The sequence below is a fragment of the Xyrauchen texanus genome, chromosome 34 (assembly GCF_025860055.1).
Source record: "Xyrauchen texanus isolate HMW12.3.18 chromosome 34, RBS_HiC_50CHRs, whole genome shotgun sequence".
NCBI classification, from domain to species: Eukaryota; Metazoa; Chordata; class Actinopteri; order Cypriniformes; family Catostomidae; genus Xyrauchen; species Xyrauchen texanus.
The window spans coordinates 32,683,851-32,696,566 of NC_068309.1; the positions used below are offsets into that span (position 1 = coordinate 32,683,851).

General features: G+C 34.7%; 1 protein-coding gene across 5 annotated transcripts in view; it reads right to left on the reverse strand.

The window, feature by feature from the left end:
* Window positions 1-7,942, reverse strand: part of LOC127628029 (rho GTPase-activating protein 26-like) — a 123,522-nt gene extending 115,580 nt beyond the window's left edge. For all 5 annotated transcript variants that reach the window (XM_052104683.1, XM_052104682.1, XM_052104684.1 and 2 more), the window contains exon 1: window positions 7,450-7,942. In XM_052104683.1, coding sequence (XP_051960643.1) covers window positions 7,450-7,603 — 154 coding nt within the window. In that variant the 5' untranslated portion in view covers window positions 7,604-7,942. The remainder of the gene's footprint in view (window positions 1-7,449) is intronic.
* Window positions 7,943-12,716: the final 4,774 nt, after the last annotated feature.

The following is a 12,716-nucleotide window of genomic DNA, read 5'->3' on the forward strand; positions in this document are numbered from 1 at the left end:
AAGAATTTGTTTGCAGCAGGCAGAGGAGAACGAGGAGCAGGAGCACATAGGAGACCAGGGTATTTAGGGGATTGGGAAAAGGGTTTTGGGAGAACCATAACCTAAAACGCATCTCATCGCCATCTCTCTTTGTTATGCATCTTTTTTACTCGCTGTCGACTGGTGGTTGAAGGGGTGTGGTTAAAGGTAGTTCTGCCCAAGCTGTCAAACTGATACTAACGAAGCTAAATTTCAGATTTTGATTGAAGATTACGAAGACCAACAATTGTTTTTCTGCACGGATGAATTGTTCACCACAAGACTAGTAATGTGCACTAACAAAGTAAATAGGGTCAATTTTGATTACATGCGGACTTTAACCTCACTCTAAATGGAGCACAAACCATGCAAACATACACACACACACACACACACACACACACACACACGGGTGTTTCTTTGTTTCACATGATATGTTAATCTGTATGTGTAGTGTGAAAACAAATTCATCCACCAAGAGGAAACATGTCCTCCACTTCCTCTAAGCAGTGTGTGAATTATACAATGAATGACCTTCAGTGGGGGTCAACTTTTTGAAAGGAATTAGTGCTGGGCAATATATAGAATATTAACTATATAATCAAGATGATTTTGCTAATGATTTTTAACTAATTTCACGATCCTCCAGGGCTGCACAATTAACTAAAATTACATCAAAATGGCGAGTTGGTGATAATGCACAAAAGGCTGTGATTTAAAGACAGATAACAAGATCTGTGTGTGATTCAGAACAAACCAGTGATGCGCTGATGCATGGCGGCACACTAGGATCAGTTCACGTGCATTGTGAAATCAAAGTAATGTAGGTTGAAGCATTCGCACAATTCCAAACATTAGTAAACACTACAAATTATTATACAAATCTACAAACACGGCATCGAATAACAGAAAAGATTACAGTTTTTCAGGAAATGCGGGACATTGTAAACTATCAAATACACATTGCCTTTTCTGTGTCAAAATAAAAGCTCCTTGTAAAGTTGAAGTGAATACGACAGCATTTTCGGTGTCAAAATAAAAGCCCAAGGTGGAGGTGAAGTAAACAGGGCAGAAATATATTACTGTTGTATAATGCAAATCTAATATTCAGAAGAATAATGATAATTCAGAATTATATTATAAAAATCAACCTGACGTGTCCCACAGTAATAATTTTGTATTATGCAATGTTCAACTGGGTTTCAAAAATAAGTAATTGAAGTAGCTTTGCACTCCTTGTTCATTCACAAAAATGTATTATTAAAAACAATTGAAGGATATTTTAAATAACGCTTTTTATTAAGCTACTATGTATATTTTTAAATTAAACATAAATATAAAGTCATATCAATAAAAAAGTATTGAATTTCATTCTCCCTTGTGTTTATTTAATGAAAAATTAATTCTTTTTAAATAGATTTTTATTTAATGTCTTTAAAATATTGAATCTACTTGGCTATAATGGCTGTTTTGGTTGGATGATGACGGTTCCTCTGATTTATAAAAAACAACAACAACCTTTTAGCCATTTTAGAGCAAATACAAAATTATTAAGATATATTTCAAAAATTGTCATTAGGCTGAAAAATATCGAGATTTAATTTTTTAAGACATATCACCCAGCCCTAAAATGAATCAGTAGGTAATTTTCAGGGGGCAATCTGTTGAGGTTTGTCCAACCCGGTTGAAGCCTGTTGTTTGTGAATGAGTCACAGCTCAACAACTATAGCAGCTTTGGGGTCATCAATCAAACACAGCTCACAGCAGTGACACAGCAATATTGAGCAGCCATTCATGTTGTTGTAGAGAATAGGGCTGAACGATTCGCAATCAAAATAAAATAGAAACCAAGATTATCAAACTGCAAAGGCTGCGATTTAATTAAATGAATAAATAGTCTGCACATGCTTACTCAACGTGCGCAGCTCTGTTCTCTGTATTGTTACACATATTCAATTTACAGTGTGCATTTGTGTAATTCCAAACAATTGAATTACAACAAGTAAAAATGCGAACTTTAGATATTTGAACATTAGTTTTCACGAGTAAGAAAGATGTTCAAATAGTGCTGTCAGTCGATTACAATTTTTAAACATGATTAATCGCATAATTCTTTGTAGTTCATTTTGATTAATAGCAGATTTTAAAAGTGCTGAAATTCACCACTATATATTAGGTCTGGGCGATATGGCAAAAAAAATTAGTTTTATCAAACTTATGGACGATTCATGTTTCAATTTTTTCAACTTTTAAATGTACTCCAACATTATTCAAACTGTATGTCCTTCATTAGAATGCAAGGCAACCTGGTTATTAAGTTACCAGTTTAATTTAGTTCATAGCTCACATATTTCAAGACCCTATATTCCCTCCTAAATTTAACATGCGTACAAATTACACTACATATAAAAATACGCATTTTAACTGATTGAGTCCACATCTCTAAATTATATATATAATACCATACATATGTTATCAAGAAAGTCGACAATAAGAAACTGTCAACAAATATTTTCGTTGTCGAATAGTCGTTTGATGACTATTCTCTGTGTTCAGAGCCTCTTCTATGAGTCTGAAACTGCACACGGCTAATGAACACTGTCACGGGGACGCTCGTCCCTTGAGCGTGTACACTTAATGCAGCTAGATTATAACGTGATGGCTCGTGATTTATTGAATCATAATATATGTGTCACTGTACATTTCTTTTCGTGAAGATAATTGGCAATACAAAGCTTTATTAATACAAGATAGTTTGTTTTTTTGTGAGTTAAAGATTATCAAACATTATACACTGCAACAAAATATGTTTTGATTTGTTTTTGTTTTGGCTTGTTTTCCAATATAAATATCTAAAACTCCTTTAAAACAACATAGCAGATATACTGCAGATTATTTTTTTTATCTGAGAATGTTGAATATAATATTAAAAATACAAATATTTTAAAATCTCAAAAAATCCTTTAAAAAAAGATACATTCACCTGAGAAGCAGCATATAAGATATTTAGAATTTTAGAGAATATATCTTGAATATAAGTATATATTGTCTTTACTGCATTCGCAGAAGTTTAACCAAGTGAAAAAATACATTAATATTCTAAATACACTTATATTTAAGATACATTCTCTTAAAGCAAGTCTAAATATCTTATATGTTGCTTCTCAAGTAAATGTATCTTGTTTTAAGGATTTTTAGACATTTTTAAATGGAAAATAAGACAGGGTTGTCTTATTCTTACAAGGTTGTCTGACATGGAAAATAAGGTTTAAATTCGGAAGTTGGGACACACCTTATGTCTTAGGACATGGCTCATGGTTTTACACACTGTAAATTGACGAGAGCCCATTTGCTTTCAAGTCAAACTGACTGTGAGTTCCAGTACGCTCTCATTCAGCTGGGGCAAGTGTGTTTGTTTTGAAAGGAAATGGGGAGTGGAGTGGGAATTTCAGGCAGTGTGTATAACTGAGGGAGGTCGTGTGACAGAACAGATTCTCTACGGCAGATACAGTGGACACTTAAGCCACATTTAAAAATGTATGAATGTCATTGAGCTATAAAACAAAACAACAAACCAAGTTGTGTTTACTTTAAAGAGCAACAATTTTCACAAAAAGATGTTTGTTAGGTTTCAAATAAAACCAATAGATATAGAGCTAAAAATGAAGAAAAAAGTATTGTGGAACTTTCTTTTTATCAAATGTTATTGTAGCATGTCCATAGTAAATGTGCTGAATACGTCTGTGGTTATTCTACAAGGACACCTGTAAAGGGCACAAATGTCAAATGGATAATAATAATAATTAATAGAATATTATAGTAATAGAATAATATAATATTCAAGTTGACTGGGTTCCAAAAAATATTTATGATGAATAGTGGGCTAAAACAGCTTTTTTCCACGTTTCACTGTTTTATTTGTATATTTGTGGCTAAAATGTGAACCCTCGAATAGTAGCTCAAGTCTTTTTATTCCAGTACAACATGGGAAAAATATGATACATTTTTGGTCAAACGGAATCACTTATTATTTTTAGTTTTTATCATATCGCTGTTCAAATCGCAATATGACTTTTGTCCAAATCGTACAGCCCTAGTCCTAGATGTAATAAATTCAGGTTCTAAATATAATAAAGGCCCTAAATGTAATAATAATTGGTGCTTAATGGAATAAAGGCCCTAAAAGTTATAAATGTCCTAGATGTAATAAATTGTGTTCCTAACTGTAATAAAGGTCTTAAATGGAATAATTGTTGGTCCTGCTGTACATATATACAATATATATATATATATATATATATATTACCACTGTTTTTGGTATATTTTAGGTAACCTAGTTTAAGAGTTTGAATCAATTAGTCATTACCTAGATGCATTTGCAAGAAAAAGTATTTGAACCCTTTGGAATTAGCTGGTTTTCTCCATTTATTGGTCATTTAATGTGATCTCATCTTCATCAAGTAGCAAGTATAGACAAAAACATGTCTTAATGTGCTTAAGCTAACAACACACAAACAATTATAATCATTCATGTCTTTATTGAGCACATCCCACTAAACAATCACAGTGCTGTGGAAAATGTAAGTGAACCTTGGATTTAATAACTGGTCGATCCTCCTTTTGCAGCATTAACCTCAACCAAGCGTTTCCGATAGCTGCGGATTAAACCAGAACAATGTTCAGAAGGAATTTTGAACCATTCTTCCTCACAGAACTGCTTCAGCTGAGCCATATTCATAGGATGTCTGGTGTGAATGGCTCTTTTGAGGTCATCCCAGAGCATCTCTATTGGGTTAACATTTACATTTACATTTACATTTACATTTATGCATCTGGCAGATGCTTTTATCCAAAGCGACTTACAGAGCACTTATTACAGGGACTTACAGAGCACTTATTACAGGGACAATCCCCCCAGAGCAACCTGGAGTGAAGTGCCTTGCTCAAGGACACAATGGTGGTGGCTGTGGGGATTGAACCAACAACCTTCTGATTACCAGATTACCAGTTCAGTGCTTAGACCACTGCACCACCACCACTCCACAAAGGTCTGAGCTCTGACTGGGTCACTCCAAAATGTGGATTTACTTTTTAAGCCATTCTGTAATGGAATTATTTCAATGTTTAGGGTCATTGTCCTGCTGAATCACCCAACTTCTGCTGAGCTTCAGCTGGTGCACAGCCACCCTGACATTACCCTGTAGCATATCTTGATAAACGTATTTTTTCCCTCGATGATGGAAAGTGGTCCAGGCCCCAAAGCTGTCCCCCAAATCCTAATGCTCCCTCCACCATACTTCACTGTTGGGATGATGTTTTCATGTTGGTATGTGGTGCTCCTTTTACACCATAAATAGTGCTGTGTGATCTTCCCAAACAATTAAACATTAGTTTCATCAGTCCATTAGTTTTCAACAGTTTCCCAGTAGCGGTATGGAGTGTCAAGATGATCTTTGGCAAACTTCAGGCACGCAGCAATGTTTTGTTGGAAAGCAGCGGCTTCCTTCGTGGTGTCCTGCCTTGGATGCCATGCCTGTTTAATGTTGTACGTATAGTACACTCATGAACAGAGACGTTAACCAGTTCCAATGATGAAGTCTTTAGCTGTTTCTCTAGAGTTCTTTTTTTACCTTAAGACACGTCGATGTGGTTCAGGTGGCCGACAGTACACACACAAAAGTTACCAAAGTTTTTGCCTTCTTCAAGAAGGAAAAAGGCTAGAGTAAATAATATATGTCCATTGATAATGATTTGGGACAAATTTAATGGAAAATATGCGAGTTGTGCTCTGTAGCATGCCAAAAATGTTATCAACATCCAGAGTCAGAGGTGCAGCGCCCACCTATGGCAGTGTGTGTTCATTCATAGAAAACAATTGTTAGAACGCAGCATGTTGTCCGCCAGACGCGTCCAGTGTGCAACCGCTTTAAGTCATCTTGGCTAGATGGCCACTTCTAGGGAGAGTACCCACAGTACTTAATCGTCTCCATTTATAAACAATTTGTTTAACTGTGGACAGATGAATATCTAAGATCTTTGAGATAACTTTGTAACCCTTTTTTTTTGTAACGTCACTGTGGCAAAGCAACAAGTATTGATAATAGGTAGGGCTGCACAATTAATCAAAATAAAATTAAAATAAAAGGACTCAAGTGTGGAAACCCCAGTAGCCTTTTGACACTTGAACATATATATATATATATATATATATATATATATATATATATATATATATATATATATATTTGTATATTATAATCGCAGTTCAAATCGCAATATTTTTCTAAATAATCACAACACTATTTTTTGTCCAAATCGTGCAGTAGGTCTTCTGAGATCTCTTTTTTGCAAAGCATGGTCCACGTCAGCAGATGCTTCTTGTGAATACTAAGCTCTAAATGTTTGGGTTCTTTTTACAAGTCAAAGTAGCTCTAACCCACACCTCCAATTTAGTTTCTTTAACTGGATGCCAGGTGTGCCAACTCCTGACTCTAATTAGCTTTGTTGACGTCATTAGTGGTTCACAACCTTTTTAAAACCTACACTGTGAATGTTTGAATGATGTATTCAATATGACCAAGAACAATACAATAATGTGTGTGTTATTAATTAAAAACACATTGTGTTTTGTTCATTACTGTAACTTACATGAAAATCAGATTTTAAGACAAAATTATACATAAATGCAGGTAATTCCAAAGAGTTCACATAGGCCTACTTCTTCTTGCCACTGTATAATTTTCATGCAATCATTTTTGATAGCTAATGATAGCCAGTGTATTGATATTAGTACTGTTGACGAAATAATGTTAATTGGTACCGTTTGTCTGTTGTACATACAGTTCATTTGGGACAAAAAGTTATTCAATGTAGGGCTTGTATTACATTTAGGACCAATTGTTTTTTTATTTCTAACCTCTACACACCTGTGTGAACTTAATGGGAACTGACTACATCCTGTACATCAACAAATTACATTGTGACCAGCTCAGAAAAGTGAAGTTTGTTTTGAATAAAGGTTTAGCATTATTTCTTTTCAGATGCCACTTGGATTTACTATTATGTTTTCTAATGAAATAACAGTCAGGCATTTTACTTTCGGGGACAATTGTAAGCTATTTCAACTTATAAGTGATACATTATTCAAATGAATGGTGATTTTTTTTTCAAACACCACCTCACTTAAAATATCAGTCACAGTACAGTAGTTATAAAGCAAGAATAATATTACATAATAATAATATTCTGTCATGTTTTCATAGAAAGCAAAACTAGCTGGCTGTATATGAATCAAAAACAGATTGTTTATTAATCTGTAATAGTCTGTTTATTACACAAGACAACAAAGTGCATGCAACTATGATGTCATTCCCCACAACAAGACCACAATCACAAACAAACAAACAAACAAACAAACAAACTGTATCTTACTTTTGAGTGCTTGAATTAAAGCTTTCCCATCCTTAATAAGCTCCTTGATGAACTTGTTGGTCTTCTCCAGCTCCAGTTCATGAGACTTGAGCCTCTCTCGAAATTGCGGGCTGTCCAAATAACAGTCGCTGAACTCTAGAGCAGGCAATCCCATACTTACTCCAACTCCAAAGCCAAAACAATGTAATGCAGGGAGTGCAATACGGGTGCAGTTGAGCTGGATGCAAAGAACCTTCAACTAATTATAAACGGCATATGAGTGGAAACTACATAGCTCTACTCGGAAACGGATGCTGCCTCAAAAAAATCCCAAATGCATCCCAAAGCACTATAAATGCCAATCCGCAGAAACAAATGAGCCCAGAATTTATTTTGGCGTGATCTGTCAGTCAAGTGCTTCCAAAGAATTGTCGCGCGCCTCTCATGACGACGTCGTCATACTGCTCCTCCCTAATGATGATGATAAGACAAAACGCGTTAATTGCGAGTTCCTGCTTGGGCGTTTAAAACGCGCTTCTCATTCTTCAGCTTCGGCGTCCGTTCCAACCTACCATGAAGCGGATAATCCCGTGATTGACAGGTCTTTCGGCCAATAGTGTTGCGGGATTCCAATGTGGGCGGACTGAGAACGCAAAACGGACGCTTTGTATTTGAGAGGCTGGGAAACTGATTGGTCGGTTGGTCATGCGCGATGACGTCACGACGATGAGGGGATTTTATGTTTCAGTTTAAAATATGGTCTCATCTCTTCATAGGTTTTTCAATTCGTTCGTTTTTAACTTTTCGTGTACTGACCACTCCGTTGTAACTCTAAATAACATGTTATTAATCGTTGAGTCACGCATTAAAACATACATAGACTTTTACATTTCTCACACTGTACAATGTGCAAAATAATAAATGTATTAATAATACGCAGAATAACACGTTTTAAGGCATTATGACCTTGGTATTTTTGGTATATTTTGGTATGTTTGGTTCTGTTTTATGGATTTGATCATATATTCGATGACATAAAAGCACTTGTTGCACCAAAACGTCACAAATGTGTTAGTTTTTTAGGCAACTGCATAGTTTGATACATGAGGCATGCTTCAAATTTGTCAGACTTGATTATTTGTAATATAATTCTTGATCCCACAACAAAAATCACAATATGTCTACTAAATACATTCAATAAGCACTTCGATCACATCATTTGTGCAGTTATGTCTTTATGTTTGTTTGTTGTTTGTTTAACAGTAGCCTACTGTAACCAATTCACCAATTTATCAGTAATCTTGGGCTGCTTATAGTGACCCTAAAAATGATCATTTTGTCATGCACACTAAGTAGTCTATAGAGCAGTAAGCATTTAAGTGCATAGATGAATTTAGATGCACCTGGCTTGTTGTCTTACAAAAAGACTAGGTCTGTTCAGAAATATTGGACCAGAAAGTTAACAAGAGTGTATTTCCAGCACACACTGGATCAGAAATAAACTCAACCATGGGTTATACTTCCAACCTGAAGACCTTATGAAGACCTGAAGACTTTATGTTTCCACTTTGCTCTAAGGTTCGTTCCACTTTTGTAGTTAATAGCCAACATTTCTGTCAGAATCTTGTTCAAACCTGCCAGCATCCCTGCAGCCGTTGATGATGATGAGAATGGAAAGAGCAGGTATTTATAACAACTGAAAGCAGAACAGATATAGTATTGCTCCTGCCCCTGAGGAAGTTTAATTTTATACTGCTTTAGTTGCTGAGGAAACAAAAGATAAAATTGCATGCTGAAATTGCACAAAAAAGAGGACATCTGCAATTTCAAGGATTTGCCTAAAGGTGCGGTTCTCAAACCGGTTCCCTTTATCCAACATTGCACATTTTGTATATCTCCCAGACACACCCAATTCAGGTCTTGGAGTCTCATGAGTTGCCTTATCATTTGGAGATTAATCAGGTGTGTTTGATTAAGGAGATATACAGTGTGTGTGTGTGTGGGGGTGGGGGTGGGGGTGGGGGTGGGGGGTGCTCTAAGAACAGGTCTGAGAACCACTGATCTAAAGCAATGTTGTATGACAAAGACAGAAAATTCTTGAATTTTTCCAACACAGAAAAATTTGGTATTAAAGGGATAGATCACCCAAAAATGAAAATGTTTTCATCATTTACTCACCCTCATGCCATCTCAGAAGTATATGACCTTCTTTCTTCTGCTGAACACAAACAAAGGTTTTTAGAAGAATATTTCAGCTCTGCATGTCCATACAATGCAAGTGAATGGTGGCCAGAACTTTGAAGCTCCAAAAAGCTCATAAAGGCAGCATAAAAGTAATTAATATGTCTCTAGTGGTTTAATATATATATTAAGAAGTAATATGATAGGTGTGGCTAAGAAACAGATAAATATTCAAGACCTTTTTTATGATACATTTTCCTCCCTGCCCAAAGAATGTGAATAGCCAACAACACAAGAAAAATGTTAAAGTGAAAGTGGTTATTTAGAGTAAAAAGAAATGTTGATGGACTTAAATATTGATCTTTTTCTAATCCACACCTATCATATCACTTCTGAAGACATTGATTTAACCACTGGAGTTGTTTGGATTACTTTTATGCTGCCTTTATTTGCTTTTTAGAGCTTCACATTTCTGACCACTATTCACTTGCATTGTATGGACCTACAGAGCTGAAATATTCTTCTGAAAAGTTTTGTTTGTTTTCAGCAGAAGAAAGTATGTAATACACATCTGGGATGGAATGAGGTGGGTGAGAAAATTTGGAGAGAATTCAAATTTTAGGGTGAACTATCGCTTTAACTTGTCCCTTTAATTAAATAAAAAAAATAGTAAAATTGCATGGGGTGAGAGAGAAAGAAAATGTGGAATCTCATGTTGCACTTACTCTACTAAGGCCCAAAGCTTAGACATTCATAAATGCTTTACATTCCACAGAACAGGTATCATCAGTCAGTCATACACCTGCCTCTGGGTATTAGTTGTATCTCACTATCATAAGAGCTGCCTCTTATCATTTCATACTGATTGATCTTTCTGCTAATGAATGCTTTGGTTCGTGCTAATCATCTCCCCTCTCATATGGAGTATACTGCCATCTTTTGTCCAAAAATGGGCATGGCGTCCAACTTACAAATTACTTTTGTGTGTAAGGGTTAAATACTGTTTTTTTTTTTTTTTCAGTGAAAAGTTGGGAGTAGTTTATTTTCAAGGATAAATCTTTGTTAACTTTACAATAAGTTTACATTAATTAACATTAGTTAATGTATTAGATATCCTGAACAAACAATTAACATTATATTTGTATAGCATTTATTAATTTTTGTTACAATTGTTCATTGTAAGTTCATAGTGCATTAAATAATGTTAACTAATACAACTTTAGATTTAAAAAAATTATTACTATATGTTGAAATTAACTTATCAACATATAGTAATACTATAGTAATAACATAGTAATGTTCATTGTTGGTTCATCTTAACTAATGTTAATAAATGGAGCCTTATTGTAAAGTGTTACCAAACCTTTATATCTTCACAATATATAAAAGTCATATGATAGCAGTTTAGTACACAGTTACAATAATAAATGTAAGTGTAAACTACTCAAATTATTTAATGGTTTATTAATGTATTTATACTGTATATATAAAGCATGATTAGTGATTAGTGTAAATGTGATTAACATGAATCATGACAAATGCTTGACTGATCTGAAAATAATTTGTATAACATTAATTCATATTTGCCGCTGTTTTATTGTGTGTTCAGCATTAATATATTATCAAAATTAAAGCCACAAGGTTTCGCAGCCCATCAACTTTGAAAACAAATGTTTGTATGTGCTTAAATATGTGGGCCCCACATATTATACAATGCCCCTCAACAGGGCCCTGTGACTACAGGGCCCCTAGCTCTCTTATAGGATAGGATCCTGTTTCTAATTACATGTTTTGAGCAACTCATTAATCTTATAACGCCACCTAGTGAAATATTCCATGCTCTTCTGGAAGTAGAAGACCTTGTAAAAATAGATACCTTCATATTTAGACGCACTCATCTTTTCAATGTGAAATATTTGCTGATTTTGATAAAGTAAAATTAACAATAATGTTTTTATCGTTACTGATATTTCAAATGAGTATTTATTGAATTCAAGCAACATGTGCTTAAAAAATCATAATTGTATAGAAAAATAGGTTTAAACAGGTTTAAAAATATATAATGTTCTGATTATTTAATGTGTTTATATGGTTAAGTTTTATTCTTTGTATAAAAGAGTTGTCAAACAAAAACGTTTGTTATACTATTATTATAACTGCATGTTTGCCCTACATTACAAAAAAATTACTTGGCTTCGGTGGTTGGGAAAAGAAAATATTGATATTTTACTCTGTGTGGTTCAAAAGTACTGATTAAACTAGATCCGTAAAGTTTGCAGAGACAAACTATTATGTTGATGTCTGAAAGATTAAAATAGTTTTAAATGCTTGAAGTTGGAAATGTTTACAGGTTTAACACTACGAAAGAAAGAAAGAAAGAAAGAAAGAAAGAAAGAAAGAAAGAAAGAAAGAAAGTGTAACGGTTGCTGGAGGAAGTCAAGGGAGCAGGATCTAAGTGCAGATTTATTTAATAAGAAAATGAATCCATATACAAAACTTGGAAAACACAGGAACAAAACAAAACCTAATGTTAGGAACAGAAAACACATCACAAGAACACAGTCCCAACCGCCAAGCATGGGGTGGTAGCATCATGTTGTTTGGGTGGTTTGCTGCAGGAGGGACTGGTGCACTTCACAAAATAGATGGCATCATGAGGAAGGAAAATTAACATTTCTTATTCTCAAATGTTCATCGTTATATTCATCGTTATATCCTTTGTCATTTTACCGCATTTCAGGTTTTTCCGCTTTTGTATTGTTTCATCTGCGTGTATTTTACCTGTTGCTGCTGGCACCTAGCTAGAGTCAGTGTTTGTTGCCTGCTAGTTTTTTAGCATCACGTATATATATATATGTTTTCAGACATTAATCCTTAACATCTGCCATTTTTAAGGGCACATCGGGTTTCCCCTCGTATTATTTTCTTATCGCGATTCAACTGCGCGCATATTCCACCTGCATCCGTCTTCTATTTTTATCGCGATTAAAGTGCGTTCATTTTTCAGAGCGCACCCGTTTTCTCCTCTGTGTTACACAGATTATTGTATCAATCTCAAAGCACCACTTTTCAAGAACAACCAACAACAACAAACAATTGCGTGAGGG